General features: G+C 42.5%; 2 protein-coding genes across 2 annotated transcripts in view; one reads left to right on the forward strand and one right to left on the reverse strand.

Moving 5' to 3' along the window:
* The window catches only part of LOC135453234 (netrin-4-like), a 44569-nt gene extending 21975 nt beyond the window's left edge, over positions 1-22594 (reverse strand). The window contains exons 1-3 of the mRNA XM_064724051.1: positions 21617-22594; positions 15076-15617; positions 3164-3427 (exon numbers count right to left, since the gene is read on the reverse strand). Coding sequence (XP_064580121.1) covers positions 3164-3427; positions 15076-15617; positions 21617-21683 — 873 coding nt within the window. The 5' untranslated portion in view covers positions 21684-22594. The remainder of the gene's footprint in view (positions 1-3163; positions 3428-15075; positions 15618-21616) is intronic.
* Positions 22595-24886: 2292 nt separating this feature from the next.
* The window catches only part of UROC1 (urocanate hydratase 1), a 36173-nt gene continuing 35872 nt past the window's right edge, over positions 24887-25187 (forward strand). The window contains exon 1 of the mRNA XM_064724315.1: positions 24887-25012. Coding sequence (XP_064580385.1) covers positions 24887-25012 — 126 coding nt within the window. The remainder of the gene's footprint in view (positions 25013-25187) is intronic.

Raw genomic sequence — 25187 nt, forward strand, 5'->3', positions numbered from 1 at the left:
GAGAAGCCAGAAGCTGAATGGGTTGCCATGACTGAAGTGACATATCCACAATAAACTGATCATTGATAGAGTATCCAACAGCCATAGCTCATCCAGTCCCTCCAAAATGGTGTTGAAAAATACTGGTTCAATAGTATCAAAAAATTTGCTTTAATTTTCTCCATTATTTAGCCTTCATGTAATATCAGTTTAGCAGCTTTAGGAGTATTACAAATGGAAGAGATTTCTCTCAGACTAGGAAGAGCAGAATTGCAACTTAACACAATAATGCATTTTCTAAAACCCAAGTGCAGAATGATCTCAGATTTTGGTCCTATCCCATATCAAGCAATTACAGTTGTATTCTATATGAAATTGTTTTTGTCTTTGTTAACTACAGAAGATAAATACATTGTAGGAGGACTATGAACAATTAAGAGGCTGAAACTCATATTACTTAAGACTTTCTGTGGAGGTCTTTATTTTCTGTAGCATTTTACTTAATTACCTAACAGCAGCCCAGGAAACAAAGCTGCTCTTCCTTCAATCTATGTATGATGTGACATCATCCACATTAAAAACTGTGTGTCTTGGGACTTTTCTGCCCTTGTGTACCTTAAATATTAGATGTGGCCTGTGGATTGAATTGGATTATTTCTGGATGTGCAGTGTTTGTAACATCTTTTCCACACCCTGTTTTATGAGGGCCACCATTACCATGTGACTGAAAGCAGAGCATCTTTCCTCTGCCAAGAAATTGCAAAATGGCAATGATTTTTTTGCAGTATAGGTTGGCTGATGGGAAATACCATTGGTGTTGAACCCTCAACAACAAAAGCCTTTTCCTCCTGTTTGTAGGCAAGGAGATTGATGTATTTCAAGCCCAAAAGTTAAACTCCCTCATGCCAGCTGTGTGAACCAAACCCTGAGATTTGGACCTATGTGACCTCTCCCCTCACCACTACAATATCATTATTGGCAAATATTAGATAAAATGCAAAAGGATCCAGAGACCTGGATCTTCCAGGAGTTGGTTTTCTCTTGTGTTTGAGAAACACTTGTAATGTCTAAAGTACAGAAAATATGACTACAGTAGCATGATCATCTTTACTCCAGGCTTGTGTGATCTGGGAGTAGAATTGTAAATTTTTACCACCTAAGGTTTCACACTTCTCTGGTTAGTACAGAAATAGAACCTAAGGAAGGATATGGAGAGAACCTTCCAGTCCTATTTACAGAAGGAGGATTGACAGCTCATTTTGGGCATTGGGGAAGAGGAGACAAGGAGGAATTACCTTAATTTGCAGCAGAGATTATTTAGGCAGGCACTAAAGAAGAGCTTTCAAAATGTTAAAACCAGAACAACTACTGAAGGTTTGAATGTTCTTTGTGAGGAAAATCTCACTCAACAAGCATTCCCTCGTGGATGGTTCAGGTGTGCGTGATCACACCTTTCTGTGAGGCTGCAAACCAGCCCACTTTGGTCTTTTCCAGGCCTCCTCTAGGATTCTAGAGATAGTTAAAACTACAGAAGGCTTTTCTTATTTTTTGCACAGCTGTGTTTGAATTCTTGCTTAGACAAAAACTTGATAATATCTGTGAGAATCATGTGCTGCATCCACCCCCTGTCTCCTGGGACATGAGTCACTCGTGAAGTGCATTTCATCAAAACTATTTCACCTTCTGCCCTGTGAAGTCATTGATGGCACAAAAAGATTCTATTCCCTTGTGACCAGTGGGAAAAATATCCAGTCATAGTTTACAGTGGTTATGCCAGTAACGCACACAATATTGTGTTTTCCTTTTCTGATGGGCAGAATGTTTATTTTTCTACCAGCTGCATTCACTTAGTGTGTTATTCATCTATTTGATTTCACTATGTGTCTATTTAACAGTTTGCAGTAAGGATGATCCACTCTCTAAACAGCTTTTCTCCACACAGTTATGATTTTAGTGGGTCTATATTATTTGAATCTGATAGTATCACATAGTACAGCTGAATCTTGGATTTGTACCACAGATGGAACAGATTCAGAAATTATTTGAAAGTCATACAGTCCTAATTATCTTACAATATCTACCTCTGAACCTAGAAAAGTTGAAAGGAAGACAATGAATACACATTCCAAAATAACATCAACCAAAATGTCAAGTGTGCCATGTATCTAAAGGGACAGAAATTAGCTTATAATATTTTTCTTGAGTCTTTTATGTCAGAGTGCACTGGGGGCTATAGTTTTAAGGGTTATTTGGGTTTTCAAAACCCAATACAGAGACAGAGATTTCTGGATCCAGGGGAGATATTGACTAGTTTGAAGTAGCTTGAATTCCATCTCTGATGTATGTGTGTAGATGTACCTGGATATTTGATTAGATTAAATCTGCTCATGATTGTTATTACAGTTCTCTACACAATGCTTGCAGCTAAATCAAAAAGGAGTCATCAGTTATTTCCTCTGAATTTCAATGTCTGAGTGTGCATTTAAACACAACTCTTGTGCACAACTGGAGTCAAATGCAGATAAAAGATTGAACAGGGAAGGGACTCTCCAAATACTACAGAATAATTTTACTACAAGGTTTGGCTTTAAAAAAAATCTAACTTATTTTAAGATGCATGGATAAAAGAGTGGGAGAGCAGATGTTATTTTCACATCTTGAACGTTGCTGTCTATGTTGTGAAAGTAACAGAAGGTTGAAAGTCTAAAAGTGATAGCTGAAACCCTGAGCATGACAGAACTGCTCATGTCACACAGACTCAGAAAATCTGAGATCTGATGCTGAAATTCTGCCCAGGGCAGACTTTATGTCAAAGATATTAGTTCAGTTCTGTGCAGGCATATAAGTAGGAGATTTCACTCATTATATTTGGGGTTGGATCTCTGTTTCAATTATGAAGAGCCCCTTCAATTTATAGGTATCTTGAGGTCCATGGTTTTTAGCAATTTATTGAGTTTAAGAGTTCCAGAGTTTTTATCAGTTATTATACATGAAACTGTAGAAAGGAGTATAGGAAATATTTTCCCAGAGCAGTGCTGATTTCAGTAATGTGGATTGACTGTGCTGCCCTTTTTTGGATAAGTGTAGGGAGGCTGGGACAGGATCACACATAAAATGTACATTGAGGCTGAGGCAGCAGAAGCAAGTAGCAAGTCAGGCAAGCTGATAAATGGCTGGGACTCACCATGTTCTCCATCACTCCTGTCCTGTTGGCAAGCTCACATTCCTCTGCATGCCCATTGCAAAAGCAGCTCCCCCGGATGATCAGGTCATAAATGGCATAGTGGGCAAATCTTTGGGGTTTCTCTACCAATCCTGAGCCATGGCAGGGACATTCCTGCCTTTTCAACAGAAGCAGGCGGAGGTTGGTGAGCTTCAGGAGATCCTGAGCCTCAGGGCTGTAAGGGTCTTCGATCTTGTTGGCTGGACTTAAGGCACGATAAATCACCTGAAAGAAAGAAAGTTCACATCCCACAGCTGACAATAGTGCTCTGCTTACACAGCAAATATCCCAAGCTGATCTTTAGGGAAAAGCATTAAACCCTCACTTCTTGCAGTTCAGGCAATATGTCAAGGACAAGGTAGCTCTACTTCCTTGTGTTTCTGAGCCCAGTGGCAACAGTGTCACTCAGAGAAATCCAAGGTTTATTGGTATAAATGCAGTGTTCATGCCATCCCAATTTCTGGAAGCATTTTAGGAGCATGACTTTAGCATGAGTTCTAGAGTCAGGTAAACAAAGGCACCAAGGGCATCTGTGAAAGAAGTGGGAACTGTGATCAGACTTTTTTCCCAGGTCACTTGAACTATGGTGGAAACACAGCTTAGCTTAGGGCAAGTGAGCACTGAGAGAGCCCTGCCTGCACACAGCCAGGTGGTTTATTACTCATAAACAGCTACAGAGCACTGAGTTCACAGGACCTGAGGCGCTTGGTGCCTGCTGGCTCTCTGCAGCTTGTTACTCTTTTGTCACAGCATTTCTGCTGTTTGATAGTTCCCCAAAGCAGCAACAGCTGGGCTTTGAGCATCACAGTTCTAACTTGATGTTTAACAGTGACTGTTGTATTTTAGCTCACCAGCTCTCTACCCTTCTCTATCTCTTGTGGTGTGCTTGTTTCTGTTGCTTTTGGGAGAGGTTGATAATGGAGGGCTGCAGCACAGTCCTGGCCAGTGAAATAGAGAACTGTTAGCACTGTTTCCAGGCTTAGATGTGCTAATTTGTCCAATACTGTCCAATTTGACAGTAGTTTTCTCCTCTGCTTGAATTTTTCCATCATGGCAGAGGTATTTACCCTTGGGATTCTTTGGCCCTGCTTTATAAGTGGTGACAGTCTCTGTCTGACTCACTCTGTTAGTATTAGCAGAGTGAAATCTTTGTTTCCATAGGGATTCCCTTTTTCTCCCTCTCTGTTTTGCTTTTTCTTTCTTCCTAGTGAACTGATCAGTTTAAATGTTTATAGCATGTAAAATACTTTTGCTCCTTTTAGCTTGCAGGAGCCACAAAAGAGCTTGAGGTGCATGCCTAGAAGATAGTTCAGTTGCATGTTGATGGCACATAGGGAGATAAATATCCTTAACTAACAGAATCAGCTGCCAGGCTTTGCACAGAACCCAGCAAAGGCAGTTGTACCTCTCCCACCTGTCCACAGTGTTTTCTATTTGATTAACTCTGTTCTTTCTTTTTTTTTTTAAATTTTATTTTAATTCTCTTCTCTTATACTGTCAGCTACTTACAAAGCTGCAGATAGCCTTGCTTGGTGAGATCAGAGATGCCCACAGCTCCTTGTTTGATAGAGCTGTGGGCAGATTGCCCAGGCTGTGCAATGCAGGTGCCCACATTCCCCTGACCAATGAAGCCATGACAAAATAGCCCAGGCGTTTCCACCCTGATGTCTGCATTCCCCTGGCCAATGGAACCATAAGCAAATGGCTCATTCTGTTTTGTCCAGGTGCCCAGCATTCCCCTTGCTGGTGGATTCACAGGACAAAGACCAAATCTGCATGTCTGTCCAGTTCCCCTAATCCAGGATGGTCTGATCTTTTGGTGGAAGTCATTATATGAACCCTGTCTCTTTCCCAGTCCCCTGTGGATCCCACAGAGGCGGAGTGGATTCTGAGTGTCCTGAGCACCTGGTTGTGTACAGACACACACATCTCTCCTTCCCATTTGGTCAGCTAAACTAAGACCAAGGCAGGAAACTGGGTGGAAAAGTTCTGAAGAGCCTTCTGAGCTCAGAGGTCTTGAAGAATGGTTAAAAGTCCCTGTGAAACTATTTAAATTGGCATAAACCAGAGGAATTGAGGGTAAAGCAGTTTATTTAGTCACTAGCTCTTATAACACACTTTTTTTCTCACACTTAGCATTATTGTCTATGGTTTTCTATACTTAGTTAAAATGGTATCTCCTTTCAGATGGACCTCCAGAGGATACCCACCACATAAATGGCTTAAGAACACAAATGCTAGAGGCACTTCACTCCATAAAATAGACATCTGAAAGGTAATTGATAAAGCATTGGTTTCTGCAAGATCTGCTCTGCTCCTGCCAGTCACCTTCTTATACTGTTGCATATAAGAAAAGCCTTATAAAATAAGGGCCTTGTTACCCTTGTAAAATCATGGCTCAGGGCTGCTACTTAGGCTAAGCAGAAGGGAAATATGGGAGAGTGACCCAGCTGGAATAGAGGTAGAGAGATGTGAGAGCTGTGAGAGCCGCGCTGTGTGACTGCCACGTGCCCACATCGTGGTGCTTGCTTGGCTTGAGCTTGTTGTGCCTTAAAACTGTGTAAATTGCTAAAACTGCTTAAAAAGGCCTGGTTCTTGCAATAAAGCCACTCTCCTCTGCACTGCCTGGGGACTCTGTGTCACTTTGCTTTGTACCTTATACAAGGCTGAGCAAGACGCCCCATGTCTGTGCCAGAGATCCCAGCTGTGAGCAGCTATGGGACTCCTCACAGGAGATAGAGAGGAAGGGTGAATGAGGTGAAGGAAAGGAGTTTTTACTGGGTCTGTCTGAAAAAAATAGGCAGATAATGGCTAAAACATTTCTTTTTCCTCTCTGACACTATCTTCTTGACAGCATTAGTCTTGCACTGTACTATGGTAGGTGTGAAGAAAATCCTGTGTGCTACTAGAAACCTATTTTGTACATGGTATGACAAGTTTGAACAGATGGATTCATATTTTGGGGTCTCCAGTCAATTATCCATCCTCCCCATGTCGTAATTGGCATTCTGAGAGCACTGAGGTCCTTAGGCAAAGAGCAGCTGTCAGGGGCTCTTCTCTCACCAAAGGGCCACTTGCTTCCACCAAGCTGTTTTGTTTCTCGTTTCTTTGCTTGACAGCTTAGAAAAAGGTTTGGTTTCCTGTGGCTTTATTGTTTTGCAAATATTTTCATTTCTGGCCTTGCCTCTCTTGAGAGGAGTTGCTTTGGCATTTTCCATATCCCATTAGAACACAGAACACCATTTGTGAGTGGAGACATTAATAGCTTGGAAGTCCCATAGGGATTGTGGCATCCTTTTAAGAAAAAAAACAGTATTCCATTCCAGCTGAGGTACAAGAGTTTGTTTGTATGATTAATTCATGACACATTTCTGTCTGGGATAAGCTCACTGGTGAGACTGGGTTTGCTTGTCCTTATTTCTCCCAAGGCAAGTCTTGTTAAGTGTTAAAGATCTGATTTGGGTGACATAACACTGCTGGGGTCTTCTGGGAGCTGCTTAAATGTTCTTCTAGGATTCAACCTCCAGTAAGGAATTAACCTTCCTTAACTTTGTAAAAATCAAAGACATTTTGATCAGCAGATATATTGTGCCAATAGAAGTAGGTTTTTCACAGAGGTTGCAGTTTGATTTAATAATTAAATCAGTTTAGCGTTTATTTCACATATGAGTAAAACTAGAAAATGGAATTTCTCTCTCTTCTGGATGCCTCATTCTCCTTGAAATATTGGTGGTTAAAATCCTTGGGCACTGGCAATTGCACAATGTAATCATCGTCTCTTGGCTCACTTTTAATATTTGACTGAATGTTCCATCTCACATGAAAGTGCCAGTCAGAAAGTGGTTCCTTAACATATAGATTGCTGTACTGTCAAGAAAAAGATGTTAGTACCTGTAATTTCTCCTCATTAGTCTACTATATGTATTGATTCAAATAATTCTAGATTGGGATAGTTTTTTAAAAAGAAATGGTATCTCACCTTATATCCTAGGAATTATTTTTCCATAAATGCATAATTTAGCTAAAAATAAATAGATAACCCAACAAAATCAACTCCCTAAACTTTTTTCTGTGTTATGAATGCATGACTATGTTTTAAATGAATGTGTTTGGGTTTATAGTACCCTAAAGAAAAATGGATCCTAAATAAGGAGAGATTGGTGGTGGCTATACATATGGGTTGACAATTTTATATGATTTAGGGAATAATTTTATTTCTTTAAAAAAGGAGAAGGTATTGCTTTGATGAAAATACAAAGTGGGGAATGCAACTATTTGGTCCCAGCCCCAGCACAATTGCTCACTATAATGCTCAGCAAGTAACCAGGGCCTCATGCTGTTCTGGATTGATTTCAGTAGCAGCTCAGTTTTATGCACTGTTTTCTTTCCATAAAAATGGAATATTGGTATTCAAGTACTTTGTGCAATGGGAGGAATATTAATAGATTTGTATCTGGAAAATTCCCTGAGAATTCCTGGAGATGAATATCCATACATGCAATTTTAATAATCACAGGCAAGAGATAAGATTTGGCCATCTCAACCATTGATGCATGAATGTATTAAAGATTAGATTATAAATGGATCTAAGTATTATTGAGCTTCTAGAGTCATGAGCTGTAGGAGGAGACATTTCACCTTTTCACTGGTTTTGTTCCTTATATTTCAGTTCCCAAGGTTGGTAATTCTAAAGCCCATGAAGCAAATTCTTCATATACAGATAGACATTTGACTTCTGCCTTTTGCAGAAAAGCAGAAATATTATTACTTTTTCATTTCCCAGAGATACTGTGTGAATTTTCAGTTTTCCATTACATTCATGTAAAAAATATGAAGAGAGTATAATGAAAAATAAGCGTTTTCTTTTAATTAAGGTGCAAGTTTTGAAAAGAGCTTCCCATGATTTTCACTGTAAAACTACTTCTCCTCTAATGAAATCTCTATCTGGTAGCAAACTCTGTTCTCTTTTTTTTTTTGCTGTAATGGACTGCTCTGAAATCTCCCAGTTGTTTCCCTAAATATCAGTGTGCAGCTGTCATGAAAGCAGCACAGGCACAGCTGCAGAAGAAAATCTGATGGTGACTGAGTCTGCTTAGGGACACCCTAGAAATCTTTCCATTGAACTGGGTGGAAGCTGAAGGTGTGCAGCACCTCTGTAATTTAACCCTTGGTGCAAATCCATCCTAGGCCGTGAGTTTCTCTTATAACCAGGAGCTGGCACTGGAGCTGAATGCTGAGTGGGATGTTCGTGCTTATCTGCATATCTGCCACCGAGCGCATATTTGTCATTCTCATTCTCAAAAGTCAGTCAGCTGCGCCTCAAAAAGATGGTCCCTGTCCTCTCCTGACCTTCCTCCGAGCAAGAAGTCAGGAAAATGCTGTAAGTGTGCAGAGCTAAAAGGCAGCCACTGTTAGGTGACTGGGTTTGCTGTATGCAAGTTGGCACCGCCTCACATTGTTTTGTCAACAATCAAGAGATCATCTTCATTTTGGAGACAGTGTCTCAGATTTTTGATTTCTTGCCATAGGTTTTGCTTCTTCATTCCTGATGCATCTAATTCTGTTTTCTTAACCTGATCTTTCAGCCAGTATTAGTCAGAAGAGATGTGGACACAACAAATGTTCCCCCTTGCAAACTCATAGCCTAAGGTCAAGGAATATGAATCATAAATGGAGGGCAGTGCCAATGCATGGCCTCCTGAAAAGAGGATCCTTATGCAGAGCAAGAATTTGATATTACAAATCATCCTTAAGCTGTGTTCATCATGTTGCACACACTCAGGTTAATGAGGTGAGAAATGTCTGTGTGCTTATACTGAGTCCATCAGAAGGAAGCTGCAATAAAAACTCTCATCACTCCTAAATCCTCTTCATTAAGAGATTTCCATGTGAGTTGATTTTGTTCTTAAAGGAACAGTAAGCAATTGTCTCAGGATTTTTCCTAGCCAGTGACTTATATCCTGTTTTATTTGATGGACTTCTATCTTGTGATACAGTAGTCTTTTTTTCTGATTTACTGTTTGGAGCACAGAGAAAACCTAACTTTTCTCCCAGAAGGTCTATTCTGACAACTCATGGAATGGTGTTTTTCAGCCAAGATCTGCTGCTTTTCTGTCCTTCCAGAGAACAAAGCTTAGAAACCAAAGCTTAGTATGGAATATGGAAGCTTGTTAAAGAAATAATTGTTCTTTTGATTTTTGAAATTTCTTTGATCTGGGTAAACTCAGCTACCACCAAGACAGTGGCATCCTAAATTCATTCTGTATACTCCTAATCAGAAAGGATTGATGAGCCTTTAGTTTGCATTTGCTTTGAGGTTATTCCACTAATCCAGCTGATGTGGCATTTTAATATTAATATTTAGGCACAGCTGCTAATATGATTATGGCATAATTGAAGTCAGGCAAATCTAAGAGCAAGGCAGACTTTTTCTTTTCCTCAAACACATTGTATTCTGTAGGTTCAGGTTATCTGCAGATGTACATCCATGCAAGAAGGCAAAGGTTGTAGGAGAAGCAGTACCTTCTATGAGACAGGTAATGTAGTTGGAACACAAAATCTAGATTATTGGACAGAAAACCCTTCAGTTTTCAGTTTGTATAGAGGGAATGGGCAAAACTCCTTCCTTTCTAGGTAGCAGCCCCTTATGTGGGGATGTGAGAACATTTCCATGCTCCCACAAAATGCAATGTCCTTTTTCATTACAAGAGATGGTGCTTGCTCTGAAATGGCAAAGGGTGCCACAGGAGTTCTGTGATGCAACAGCCTGACTGGGAACTGGGCTGAAAACAGGGAGGCTCATTTCACTGTTTGCTGGATTGTCAGGGAAAGTTGAAACACCCCATCACCATCAGTGTCAGCCCATGTCAACCAAGCTGTGTTCTCATAGGAGAGCATCCATTTCTTGTAAGTGGAGCCATTTACATCTCTAGGTCTTGGCTGAAATCTTACACATGAACAGACTTGGCTAAATGTACAATCTCACTGTCACAGTGAAGTGTGGACAACTGTAGAGCAAATATTTAAGTGTTCTTTTGCCTGGAGTTTGAAAATCACAACAATAAATTACTACATTTCATAGCATTTTAGGCAACAATTTTTTTCACACTTGAAACCTGGAGTAAAAAAAAAACAATGGCTTCAACTCCACTAAGGTTTTATAAAAAAAGGTGATAAGAAAAAATAAGTTGATATCTGCTGCTTTGTGTGTTCAGAAAATTCATATGCAATGCTAAAAAACCCACTGCTGTGTCCTTCTGGCTGATTTACAATGTTCCAAACATTTCTGAAATGGTTCATCACAAAGCAGGTCAGAGTAGGACACTTGGTGCCCTCCTCCAGTTCACTTGCCAGGGATGGGATTGCTGGGCTAGTCTGAGTCAGTTCAAATTCCCTTCAGAGACAAATCCTTGAGCCCCTTAATTCTTCCTCCAGGGAAGCAGGGCTGGCAGTGCTATCAGCCTGTTTACACTGCTGCTGTTCACTGCTTCCTCTCAGCCTGCCTCTGCATTCTGCCTGCTCTGCAGCTCAAGTTAAACAAAATGCTGAACAGACAGCCCTAGTCACACCAATCAGGCACTTACCTACACTAGTGACTAATCCCTCCTGGAATCCCTTCCAGCTGGAAGCTGGAATAACCTGAGCATCATGCAACTTTCAGAGGCCAGTCCTGGCGACTGTTGGATAATTCACTGAAGTGCTAGACTTTGAATCAATTCAAACACTAGGCTTTGAATCCTAGCTATGGGGAATTCAACCTTGTGATGTGCTGAGCAGGTTTCTTTCCACCCACCCCACTGCCATATGAGATCAGAACTCTAAGAAGTCACTGAAGCCTCAGTGGTGACCTCTTGAATTATTGATGTTGCCTTTTAATGAGGGGTGTGGGGGTGTGTGTGTGCACAGGGAATACTTCTTTGTTTATCAAAAGGTTTGGCATGAATACAGTAAAAGAGAGGCTTGAGAAAAGACTGTGGGAAATGCAGGTCCTTGGAACAGGATCCATGCATCCCACACAGAGCCTTGTCCCTGGCCTGGTTTGGTGCTTGGGTGCAGGAGGTCCCCATGGATGGAGAAAGGCAGCAGAGCTTCAGAGTCAGTGCAGAAGAAAAGCCTTTCCACAGGGTTGACTCTGGCTTCTCTCTGGTGGCTTTTGAAGCACCCATCACAACCTGTCCTGGTCTGGCATTCACCAAGGGGAGTGTGCTTAGAAGAGTGATTAAATGTCTTTTAGCTACAGAGGGTCCACTCATCTTTGACAAAAGGCACTGCTGGAGACTCCTGTCCCTAAAGAGGTCACCACAGGATACAAAACGGAGAATGAACAGGTCTCCTGTGCAAGGCACACTTAACATGTTGCCATAGAAACCAGTTCCTTAATTCAGGCATACACAATTCTTCCAGCCCCCAGTGAATTCCAGTAATGGGTTTATTATATCACACTTCATTGGTGTCATCTGTCACACAGACACTCACATAAATGAACCAGCCTTTGATTCAGAACTCCCTTCCACTGGCTGGACCCAGAAGGGGAAGGGTCTCCTTCTGGGCCTGGTGGTTATGAGCAGGTCAGTGTTCCACCCCACTTTGCATGCTAACGTCTTCCTTTCATGCAAACATCCCATTCAATGCAGGAGAACATTTGTTTTCATTTCCTGATATTCCAGTTTATTAAAAATGTGCTCTTAATCTCTCAGACCCTCAAGTGCACGTGCTGTCAGGATGCAGGTTCAAACATTTCAGTCCCTTTTCCCCCCCCACATGATGTTTGAACTGCAGCTCACATTGATGCCTGATGCAATGCTCTGTTAATTTCTCCTTTTGTTTAGGCCAAAGTTTTGGTTTATGTTAGCTGACCTGGAGGCTCATTTTAGGCTCCATGCCTATATAGTACAGTGTTTTTAAGTTAGAAGAACAGATGGATGGACAAGTGGGTAAAAAATACCTCAATTGATTCATAGAACTCCATGCCAATATTTCCTGTAGATGGACTTACAGATGATGAACAGACCTTGAAAATGTGATATTGGTTTTAGTTAATGAACTAATGATGAGAATCCTACGATTTCAGATAGATAGATTCTATCTACTAAGGTGCTCTGGATCTGAACAGGAGTAAGGGATTTAACAAATGCTTGAGTAAAAGAAAATGGAAAAGATGTATTAGAGAGTAATCTTGCATTTCTGTATGAGGTGTTCCCCAATGCCTTCTGTCTCAGATGTATCTTATCTGAGATGGAATGGAGATATGTGACCCTGTCAGAGGTGAAAAATAAGGGGCAATCTACCAGAGACAAGGGATATGCCTTATCTTATGTTCTGCTGTGACATTGTCATGTCACCCATCCAAAAGTCTTTTGCTCCATTCTAGTCTCCTAAAATTTTCTCTTCTGACAAATTTTTTACCTTGCTTTTAGGAAGAAACTCTTTCTGGTTTTGGTGGCCAGAATGTGCTGAATGAGACGTAGTTCAGTTTAAAAAGTCTGTAGGTTACTGCACCTCTCGCACCTTCCTCTTTCATGCCTACATTCTCAGTTCTGGAAGCCAGTTGACCTGAAATCTTGTTTCATGATGTGTCCCAGCATGGGTTTAATTTTTTTTTTATTCCTTTTGTACCCTGTTTGAAAAGGAATTTGTGTCTGTTCTCAGAATGAATAGGACCCAAGAATAACCTGAGTCTCATGTGGTGAAAATGACTTCAAACCCCTCAGTAAGGAAAACTGGCATTTATGTCAGAGCATTAATTAGCACTTAAGTTGGAACAGTTTTGATCATTTCAGACGTGCTGTCAGCTTGTGATGTGAGCCCCTCAGCAATCCAAGGTTTAGCCAAAATCAGTAACTGGGTAGGTCAGAATGGAGGTGAAAAAGAAGCAGAGAAGACTGAAGGAAATCCTGGTGGGGATTCAGTCAGCTGCCTTCAAAGTCACTGGAGCCAGTGCTTGAGGGGATGCCCTGGTGACTTTTGTGACATCTTCAAAACAAGGTGTAAAATTGCAGTTCTGAGGTGTGTGGGCAAAGCTCCCCTGAGAGCTGCAGTAACAGCAGCAGTGTCACTCAGGCAAACCCGATCAGGTGTCACTGTAAATAGCCACACTCTGCTTTCCTTTATTTCAGTTCACAAAAGAATCTGCTATGTCATACTGCTGACCTGGAAACTTGGTGCTTCTGCACCCTTGCCACAGGGACATTTCTTGGATTGATTGAGAGGTCTCTGTAAAGTCTGTCCAGACCCTGACAACCTTTTTTGGTTAATGTGCTGTGAAACAGTATTTGTCTCGTCCTCTGTTAAGTTGCTGTACAGATTCCTCTGTGCTGCTTTAAAGCTCCAGCACTTGTCCCATGGAGGCAGTCACCTCTGCACTGATTCAATTCATGTTCCTGAAAGTATTTGGGATCTGTAACCTGTAAATTTAGGACTGTTCTTATTGTTACTATTGTTTCCTGACATCTCCTACCATGCCATAGATTGATTAAGCACACACGTACTCATTTAAGTGTAGTTGCCACCCAAATTGACAGAATCACTTTGACACTTGTAATCAAGAGGCTTGCATAGGATGAATGTTTTAATATTTGATTTTCTGTCATCCACTTCTCAGACGTGTTGTAGCAGCAGCACATGGTCTTCATGATATTCCCCAAGGTTAAGTAAGCGCTAAAGTCAGCCTAGTGCAGGGGATACTGTACTAGAGAGGGAAGGGTTATTTTGTATTTAAGGCCAAGGCATTTCCCTCAGACTCTGTATTCTGTCCCTAACTCAACCAGAATTGTCCTCTCTTACAAAACCCTTCACCTTCCTGTGCTGCTCTTTTCTCATCTGTGAAATGGCAGCAGAACCCTTGTGTGTGTGCTGAAGATCATTAGCTGGGTTTTGCAAAGTACTTCCAGATTTTTGATTGGAAGGCACACAAGAATGGAAAAATATATTACTTGCTGAGATTCTTGACGTGGCAAATTGTAACCTCCCTACAGAAGACATTTGGATGCATTTGACTTGCATTTAACTTGGACATGAAATGAATAATGATAACTGACCAGCAGAATGACTACTCCAGATGGTCCATTCCAGGTTTCTAATATGCAGAGAGATTTCTTAGCCTGTTACAGGCACATGAATGATACCAATGATGTTTATGGTCTTTCCCATCTGAACTGTTTCAAGATTAATGGATGAAAAGGCTCTAATCAGTAGTTAATGTTCTTCTGAGAGGAACTTATCAGAACAATTGTACATTTCTTTAGAAAACACTCTTTTGCTTGTGCTTAAAAACAAATCAGAGTATTCATAGGAAGGGAGGGCTTTTCCCACCATTAAATAATGAATCCTGGCTGCTCACTCCCACCTCTGCTTCCAAGCAGTTTCATTCCTGCAGCCTATGGCTTGGTACAATCAGCCATAGTCACCACCAGCAAGAAAAGGGAAAGCAAGAAAACATTGAACTTGGAGGAATAATGTGTTTAAAAGTGAGCCAATCATCTAAGACTTTTTATATAGAGAAGAAAAAGAAGGATCATGCAGTTCATGCCATCCTAAATTGGAAATGGTTTGGATAAATCAGACTCTATAGATGTGTGTTTCCCTACATTTGCTAGAATTCTAGTTCAGTTTTGGTCATCTGCAGTGTAAAATCAGGCAATGTTCATATTATCCTGTGAGCTCTCATAAAATGAATTTGCTAAAGCATTTCTATCATTGATGTGTATATAATTTCTCCTTGTCTTCCCCATTATTTGCTTAGCACAAAGCCTTCAGGGAAGGGATACCTTTCTTAATTTACATGCACAGTATCTCTTTGAGATACACTCTCTGGCTTTCTGGCAGTCTTGAGCTGTTTGACATTAAACTTAGTCCAAACCTCAATTATTGCTTACCTCCCCTCTGGTGCAGGGCACTGCATCTGAATACCTGGAAGTGCACATGGAGCCTTCCTCAACGAGATCATCCTGGAGCCCAAAAGTAGCTGTACAGTTGACAGAGAAATACTTGTAGGGCCTCCAAGTCTGCCCATAATCCTGGGACCTTTCCAACACCATCGCAGCTGGGCGAGGTGACTTGAACACAGCAATGACGTGGGTCAGGTAGAATTCTGTTTCAAAGTCCAGTCTGATTTCTTCTCTGTGCACCCCTTGGGCAGACTGCCACCAGGAGATGGGGTTTGCAAAAAAATCATCTGTCATGTCAGCAGGGAGATGGGAGTTGTCAGGCTGGTTGATGTTGCACTTGGCGCAGCGGGGCTGCCCGCAGCCGGGGGAGAGGTGGTGGAGGAGGTTCTGCTCTGGGTAGAAGCAGAAGAGCTCAGTGCTGTTCTGGCCACACATGGTGCTGGTCACTGGTGTCCTTCCCGTGGCCAGGTTCCCCACGGGAGGGTTGCAGGCGCGGCCGCTGCAGCGGAAGGCGCGTGGCCTCGTGGGATCTGAAGGGCAGGGAAAGGAAACACAAGCAGAGTTTCTCACGTATTTCTCAACAGGTGACAACAGAAATGTTTGGAGTCATCATCTGGGGTCTGACATTTAAGTGGACACCTTTGAAGGAGAGCTGCTTCATATTTTCACACAAAGTTTTGGGATAGTGTCTCAATAAGTCCTTGTGTTTGGTGCCTAACTCAGAAACTGATCTCTAGAAAAACTCGTGCTTACGGTGCTTAACTTTGATTTCTGTTGAAAATGCAATTGTGCCAGTCTATTGAATTTTATGGTTAACCAGAGAAATCTTGTGGTTTTTACTTTCACTCTAGTAAAACTCCATATTGAAGGAGTGAATCTGTTCAATGCCTTTATTTTCATGGTAATCAGAGAGCAAAGTCAAACTGGACCAGACACTGTCAATACGTTAAGAAAAGGGATGATTCCTGCCTAACAGATTACAGACACGAATTACACATATGAACACATAAAGAAAGCCTGTATATCTATGTTGAGTAACTGAGTCATTAATTTGTAGTAAAGCTGAAAATGAAGTGTCTCTTTTGTTTAAATACCTTGACATGGAGGTAGGTCATTGCATTCTATTTGCAAGTTTGCAAATACTGATGCATTTTTGGTATCTTCAATGTATATGTTTACTTATTTCTAAATAAAGAAATGGTAGGGGTAACTACAAAGTCTTAATTCTTCTAAATTCAGAAATGGTAGGGATAACTACAAAGTCTTAATCTTATTTGAAAATCAGCGGTGTCTTGTGAACTGGAATTAAAGGTCATTCCAAAACTTATTACTGCACTGGAGAAATCTGCATTTCTAATGACATACAATGCTCTCTTTGCAACTTAACACTCTAGAAGGAGTTAAAGACTGACCTTGCAAGGTCATAAATCTAATCCAAGAGGTCACAAGTCATATGATTGGATTTAGGTCCTGCAGGAAATGACCCTTCCAATGATACATTGGATGGCTGTAAACCCTGGGTAATCTAGGAGCAGTTAAAGGTCAACTATAAGTTCAACATTCTAGGTCAAATTTTAAATTCCCCACTGCATTTGTATTCAGCTTTTCCTTAGGTAAAATTAGTTTAAATATCAAGTTAGGTCAAGAAAGGGTTCTCCAAGTTAGCCTTATGAAAGTACTGAGATTGCAAATGTTGTTGAACGAGATGGACATTCCTCTTTCCAAAAGGAAAGTTTAAAGTACAAAAATGCATTCAGCTTTCACGGTTTTTCTTCTGAGTTGATGCTGTCCTTAATTCCTCAGTGACATCTCTGCACAGGCCAGGAAAGAAAGGTAACACCTCATGCATTTTGCATTACATGGTTAGGATGCAAAGTAGTTATTGCATGCCCACTGAATCCCTTTGACCAATGTTTGGTGTCGTTTTAGCTTACATACAGTGTACAGCAGTCTAAAACTTCAGATAGCAAGGAAGGTGATCATCCACAAATGCTCTCGTCTGCTCTTAGAAACAGGTGGAAGCCACCTCCAAGGTAATTTGAAGTGTGTTGGCTGGTAATGACTTTCTTTTAGTATGGCAATGATGTCAGTCCCAGGAGCCTGTCAGAGCTCAGAGGGCAGCAGTTTCTGGATTACAAGAGCACCAAACAGTCTCAGACCAAAGGAATGGAAGAGCCCCTGCCCAGTCCCACCTGCACTCCCTGTGCCAGCACAGACACGAGGAGCTGCAGACCCATCTGGAGAGCAATGAAGATGGAGATTTTTGGCTCTGTTTGTTCTGTTTTGTGCTCCCCACCTTCAGCTCAGCAGGCGATTCTCAGCACCACCAGAAGTCAGCAAAGATAGAATGAGCTACAAGTGCACACTTCAAGGATGTCTTTGCAGGTGGCATTTAGCTTCCTGTCCAAACTGCTTGGTAAAAACTGCTGGAATTAAGGAAGGCAATTTCTGTATTGAAAGTAGATTCAGCGTTAACTGATTTTGCCCAGTGCTGCACAAAGCTGTCATCTTTGCCTCCAGAGAATTTTAGTGGGATTGGTCTCACAACTAAGCTTTGAGCAAGCATTAGTTCCCACTTAGAGTCAGGTTACTTAGTTTTGATTAAGATGGATCCATGTTACAAATGTTATTGGATTATGGATGATTATGTATAAATATACCATGTAATTAAAAGAAAGTCCATCTCTATTGATAGATGACACCACCTAGCTTTCATAGAAGAAATGGGATGCTGGAGTTCTAAATTAAGGACGTTGCATAAGGGAGAGTTTTGCAGACAAGAATGTGAGAAAACAGAGAAGGAAACATTTTCTAAAGGGAATGGCTGCTTTTTATATTTCCATAAATGGACTATTAGCTTTGTATTGAATTTTTAGCTGTTTTTTTCTGAGCCTTGAAAAGAAAGAAGGGTGTATTTTCTCCTGAACAGCAGTCACAAGAAGGTTTATCTGCTCTGCCTGCTAATGCAGCAACATCAATAAACAGTTCCTGTCTGGACTGCTGTGTCATTAGGAAAATGGGAGAAGAACAAAGTGCAAATTAGCAGAAGGGAGTTTGAGAGAAGGAGAGAGATTGGAAAACAAAACCTGCAGTCGATTAAAAGCTTTGTATTTAAAGAAATCAATTGGCAGAACATTGTTTGGCCACAAGGATAGTGCAGCCCGTCCATCACTCACTGGTTCTGTGGAAACAACATGAAATGTTGAGCCTGGACAGCCAGGGGAGACTGCTGCAGGAGACAAACAGCAGCCAGGCAAACACACAACTTACCCCAAGTGCCAGGAGGACTCACTGAATAATTCATAGAGAATTAAACAGTTTGATTAGGCATGAGCACTGCATGTTATTCTGAGTTTGATTAGCTTTTACTCCATGGAGGGTGGCTTGGCTCCATGAATGGTATGATTAATTTATTTGTTTGTTTTCTGGTCCCTCAGAGCTGTGCCACAAAGTGCAGGTCAATGGCACATGCCCAGCACGTGTTGTAACAATGGTGTTATCTGGTGATCAGGGAATCATACAGTTCAGGGGAGGTCATACTATTGATATTCCTGGGACACCATTTCAAACAGAGACCTCTTACTTCACAGCCTTGTAATGCACCAAAACATTGTAGACATTAAATAAAACCAGATTCAAATATTTTTTCTTCATTTCTTTTTCATCCTCCATTGGATACTCAGCAGAAGAAAGGTCGTATTGCAACTCATCCAAAACCTGCTGATATGTCTGGAAAGATGCCTAATATTTTCTGAGTGACTTGAATTAGAATTTTTATTTCTTTTCCATATGCAGATTTCTGATTTTGTGTGTTCAAATCTCCTGCAGTGAGTCGGGGCAGTAAATTTTACATATCTCAGAAAGAGCAAAACCTTTGGGCATCTTCTGTTGTGTGTTTAATGAAACAATTTCAACATGTATGTCCAACCTGGATTTCACCTGTTATATATCTGTTCAGCTTTTTTCTTAATAACCAAGACCTTATAAATGTTATTCTAAATCTATCCACCCTGGGGACTTAAGTTGCTCAAGTTTTTCTTAGTCAGACCTAGAATTTTGCCCTTTAACACTGGTTTCAACAGCTGTTCAACTCTTGGTTTGTCTGGGGCCAACATGCACTAAGTTTGGCAGTTCTTCATCCCCTTAGGAAAATCCTGGTGTATTTCTGCACTAAAATAGTTCGGTAAACTGGAGCTAATGAGCCTGCTGTCAAAATACCTCTGAGGTTAAATTCAGAATGTGCTGTGAAACCAAGCTGCCTCCATGACTTGAGGCATGGAGAGGAGAACAAGATCCCAGGCTGGGGCAGGGCAGTGTGCCTGTGTCCATCCTTCTGGAGCAGCATGAGCTCCAGCAGCTGCAGCTTCACTGGCAGAGCAGCTGAACAATCTCAGACAGAGGAAAACAAGCCCTGCTAATAACCAGGTCCTGTAGCTGATTTTAAGCTTGAAGGTAGAAGTGACAATTTTTGGCCACATCACACCTTCTTTTCCAGGGCTCCCACTGGGATGAGAGCTGGCCCAGGGCACTGCTCACATGGGGAGGGCTGGGGCTGAAGCAGGAGCCCAAGCTGTGGTCAGCTCCACTAAGTGTCCCTTATGCAGGAGTTTCAGATCTCTGCAGAGCTGATTTGAGGGGAATAATGCCCTCCACCTACAAGACAAGGGGAAGGATTGTCCAAGCATCACATCTTGTGTTATAAACCCAAGCTGACTGCTCCAGTCTAATGAGCAAGGTGTTTGGATGTTTTTCCCCATTATGTTTGAAGGTCTGAGGGGTCAATGTTGACAACTCAGACTATCTTTTCTGCACAGAGGCAGCAGAAGGCAAATACTGGATTCCCCACAAATATTATGTGCCTTGCACTCCTCAAAGGCTAGTGAAATATGCCAAAACCATACTTCTCTGTACATGTCTCAGCTCTAAATAAATAATTAAAAATTAACAGGCAACTCTTGTGCTTTCACAGCCTGATAGTTTGTGCAACCATTTATTCAAACACCAAACACTTATTCAAGGGGATGTTAAATCCTTTGCAGCATCACCTTCAATATCCAGTTATTTTGCTGCTATCCACTATGTCCTACGCTATTATTTTCTGTGAGTTTATTTCCAAACAGAGCACACCCCCTCCCTGAAGATTCACTTTCTAAGCAGCCAGCTGGGAGCTGTGTTTCCTTGAAGATTCATTTTCTCTTAGGGAATTGGATGCAGAACAGATTTAGGCTAGTTTGTAACAGGCTGCCTTCTGCAAGAGTGTCAGCAGCTTCACAAGAGATCTCTGCAACCTTTCTGTGCTGCATGTCACCATATGGATCGTGGAGGGAAGCTGCATCCCAGCCTGGAGAGCCAGGGAATGCCCAAAATAAGAGAATTAAGGCACAGGTACTTCTTCCTCTCATTCCTGTCATGCTGTGACAGCCCCTTCCCCAAATGAGTTACTGGGTCATACAACAGGATGGAAATTCATGAGCTGTTCAGTTTTTAAGAACATAACCCTCACTGTTATGGAAATGTGCTGTCTGTTATCAGAGGGGTTCTGGCTGGGGAATCACCTGAGCTGAATCCACTGGAACTGGCAGGATGGCTGAGCCCTTTCAAATCCCTGCATAAGCAGTGTTGTTCCTGTCCCAGTACTCTGAGCACACAGGTGAAATTTAAACCATTGAAGTTCTTTCCTCTACAGGAAGAGAGATTCCAAGACAGTGTCTCAAAGGAAAAGTCACCAAGGATGAATTTTTTCATCAATAACTGTTTTTATTTTTTCTGACCTGATTCCTGTAATTAATATTTTTTGAACTTAAAGATATATTAAAGCACAACAGAAAGGACAAAATTCCAGTGCTTTGCTTCCTTTACTTTAAGGAATTTGTCTTCATCATAATCCAGGTATTTTTAGAACCCCATGTAAATACCATTACAGCTGTATCATTCCTATATATGTTTATTTGTACACCCACATGTATACACACAGCTAATCAGTTTCTCTTTCTGTTTTAATCCATTTTTCTCTAATGCAAATTTAATCCTGTCCTCTGCATGTTAACTATTCAGTTAAGATTTCCTAAACAGAGTCTCTGATTTTTAATTATGCAATATTAAGTTAACAGAGAATAATTCAGATTCCTACACTGATGCTTTCCAAGGATGTTGTCATTTCACTCTCGTCCTGCCTAGGATGGCAGTGTTTCATCCTCAAAAAAAACATCCAGCAGATCTCACTCCATCTATCTCTTTCTTTCTCTCTTACTTTTCTTTTGTTTTCAAAAATGACACACTGCTTTCTTTTAAGGGTGTATGAACCTGTACATCAGGTTTGGAAGGACACTGAACTATAAAGCTGGGTATTGCAGGGAATAAGAAGAATTTGTATATATTGACTAACACAGATTCCTTGTAAAAATCAATCTAAAATAAAGATGTTGACACAATTTATTTTTCACAAACAGACCTGATTTCTATTCCCTTTCCCTTTGCTTAATTTAGGATAAATTGTTTCAGAATGGCAATATTGATTTATTTTGCTTACCTGCTTCTCCATGTCCAGAAATAAAATATTCCAAGAACACAATCAGCATGATGCCTTTATGCTGCATGGCTGTCAGTAAAATATTTGTCCTCAGTGAAGCAAAAAAAGACCTGCAGTAATCTACAGGTTTGGTGCTTGCATGGCTTTTCTGTGTTTCCTTTCTTTCTGCTCACCTTCCTCTCAGCATAGGGGTCAAGGCTGCTGTCTCATTCTTCTCCTTCTCGTTTGGGTTCAGAGGTGGTTTGATTTTTTTTTTTTTTCAGGGCTCAGATGCCTTCTGGGTGTCACCCATACATTGCTCCCAATAAATAAATAAATAAATAGCGAGGTGTTCCGGCGCCTTCACCCCTGTCCCTGCAGCGGGCAGGGGACGCTCACATCTCTGTCGCAGCCCCTGGGATGCACCATCGGGGGCTGGTGCGGAGCGCGGAGCTCTGCTCGCTCAGGCAGGAGCTCCTTCGGATGCTATTCCGAAACTTTCATTGCTGCTCCTCGCTTTCCGTGCGGTTTCGGCTCGGCTGTGCCCGGCTGGGCCCTGGCAGCCCTGCCCGGCCCGTGGCACGTCCCGGGGTGCGGGCAGCCCGGACCCCGCTTTGTTGGCAGCTGCCCCCGGTGCCTTCTCTGCCTCTGCTCCCTGCAGCGCGGGGTCATAAGAAGAAGAGTTGGCTTTGGTCCCTGAGAGATGATGAGAAGCAAGTGCTTTCTTGGCTCTTCTCTCTTTTTATTTTCGTTTGTTTTATTTTGGTTTATTTCCCTCCTCCCTCCGCTGTCACGGAAGCCGCTTCTCCCCCCACCTCCAAGGGATTTGCTGCGCACAGCGAGCGCCAGGGGAGTGGAAAACAAGCGCAGCGCCAGCCCAGCGGGGCCGGAGCCCGGGCAGCCCCCGGGGAGCTCGGCTGGAGCGGCCCCGGCAGGGACCGGGCGGGCCGGGGATGGAGCTGCGGTGCCAGCGTCACCCCGGAGCGGGCAAAGGGAGAGAGCTGCGGAACCCTCCCTCCCTCTGCCACAGCAGGGCTCAGCGAGGGGGGTCCTGCCCTTCCCAGGGCGGGTTAGTTATCTGCAAGTTTTGTCTCTGCTCCCTTCAACCTCTACCTAGCACATCTCTCCGTCCTAACCGCGCAGTTCTGCTCAGTTCTCCTCCTCTCTGGTCCTGTCTGGCTGCAAAGGGGATTATTAAAACATGTGATCTTTTTCCTGGGCTTTATATGTGCGGGTTTATTATTTTTTTTCTGCCTTAATTTAATTTTTTTTAAGATCGGCTCCGCACCTCCTCTGGGCTGGGCAGGTCCTGGCTGGGCTGAGGGCGGGCGTGGTGTTCCAGCCTCATCCTCTGGTCCCGCAGCCGGGCCGTGCGTGCGTGTCCCGGTGCGTGTCCGTGTGTGCGCGCAGAAGGAGCGCGCCCGCGTCCGTCCGTCTGTCCCTGCAGCACCCTCTGCCAGCCCGGCCGGCACATGACAGCCGCCCCGGCACCCCGGGCACTGCGGCTGGCTCCGGGGTCACCGCACAAACGGGGCAGCGGGGGGATGGCACAATCCCTGAATCCCTGAATCCCCGAACTCTGGCACACTGAGACGCTCCAGTGTGCGGCAATCACGGGGTGAAAGCGTCCAGCCCGAGAAAACATCCTAATTCAGGATGTTTGTGAGCTCCCCACATTTTCGTTCTCTCCCTCTTCACCAGTGTAACACCACTAACTTCTGCTGGTGCCATGGGAGAAGCAGGTCTGATGGGAGTGTAAATACACACAGGGTTATTCTTGTGCCCCCTGTGTGTGCAGGATCAGACCTTAAAGGGATTTGAAGAATGTAGGTTGAACAAAGAAGAATAAGGAAAGATTTATATCCCTTTGGGGTGGGAATGTTTATGTAAGGCAGGGTTATCTGGCTACATTTTGGGGTAGAATTTTCTGACTTTAACCTTCCTCTTTTATTTTTTTTTGTGTTTTTAATATGAAAACTCAATAGAAAACTTTAAATTATAGGTTTTTCTGTCTCTTCTTTGTCTTTGCCTTTTGTTTGAAAGCAGCTGAAATACTGTATAATTACAAAACAAAATTCTCCTGCTGTAAATGACATTATCCTTCAGAGGGTCTGAGTCTGCTGTGTGCTCAGCTCCCCTGGGATGCTCTGAGTTCTTTCAACTTGAGCATCTTCACTGGGAGCTGGGGATGTGCAGGATGTCCTAGAGCTAAAGCGGATCTGACATTAATGAGAGGCTGTCATTTAATAATTGTGCTTTGTTGCCACTGCTTGTTGATTGCTGCCTGTGTGGGGAATGCTGGATTTTTTCATTTGCAGGTTTTAGGCTCATTTCTAACTGAAATGCTTTGCCCAGTTAATTTCACCAGGCTTAAAATGTGGCACTTGTGGTTCAATGGATGTAATAAAGGTCAAGAAGCTTCTGTATATTTCAACAACAAGCCAGAATGGAGAGCAAAGTTCATGTTGCACTGTTAAGTGGAAAATCGAAGTTAAATACATTCATTTACCTGTGATGCCTGGATGGCAGTGCAAGACTTTCTAGTTGTTGTTGACTGTAGGGTATAAAAGTGACATAGGACTGAGAGCCTTCATTATTCCTCCCAATTATTGCCTGTCTTGAGAAATCCACTTCCAGTGCTAATGAGTACATTTCCAGTTCAATGCTATGAAAATCCATTCATGCCTGTGAGCTGAGAGGAGCTAACACCTAAGGGGGAGATTCTGCTGTTATGATGACCACTGCTGCTGTCTAGAAGATGAATTGGTGAGATCTGAGGAAGTGCCCATATCAAGGGGTGTCAAACAGGAATGCCCATCTTAACTGAGCAGTTAATCCTTAACTTTCATTAGTTCCTAAGCTATAGTAACATAAATGAACAATTCTTGATGTCTCAGTCAATATTCCTGCTCCAGACCACGACTCTGATATGAGCATTGAGGGGATCAGGTTATTTGGAAGGTGACTGAATTTTCTCTGATGCCTTAGCACAACACCAGTTGACAAAGCACCCAGAGAATAATCAAGCTGTGAATCATTCATTTTGGGGGAGGAGGGAAGAGCCAATGGCATGGCACAGAGCAGGGAGGTGTGTCACCTGTGCCACCTGCCCTCTCAGCCTGACAGCCCTGCTTGCCAAAGCCAGAGGACAGTCTGTCCTCCTGGAGATCCCCCCGGAGTGGTGGCACATTTAAATCGTGCAGCATCTTGATTTCCTGCACTCTTCCTTGTACCTTTCCTCAAACCTCTCCAGTTTGTCTTGCCTTTCCTCCTCCTATTTGCTCAGCAGCTATGACCAGCCTGAAGGAAATCTGTCGTGGCCTCCCTCTAAACCCCCTGCCTGAAAACAAAGGTCGGAGAAAAGGAATACCCCATGCACCCGTGAGAACACCCAATCTCACTGCCCAGGAGAAAAAGGTAACATGGCCTTTCACAGGGCCACATTTCTCTTCCTTTCAGATAACGGCAGCTTGGGGCAGCAAATTGCCTCAGATAGTTTTCTGAATGGGAAGCTAACTTTTGTGTCAAATGTATTTCCTTGGTGTTATAATGCACTCTGAAATGGGACAAAGGACTGGAAGCCCTTCTGCTC

This window comes from Zonotrichia leucophrys, chromosome 12 (genome assembly GCF_028769735.1).
Source record: "Zonotrichia leucophrys gambelii isolate GWCS_2022_RI chromosome 12, RI_Zleu_2.0, whole genome shotgun sequence".
NCBI classification, from domain to species: domain Eukaryota; kingdom Metazoa; phylum Chordata; class Aves; order Passeriformes; family Passerellidae; genus Zonotrichia; species Zonotrichia leucophrys.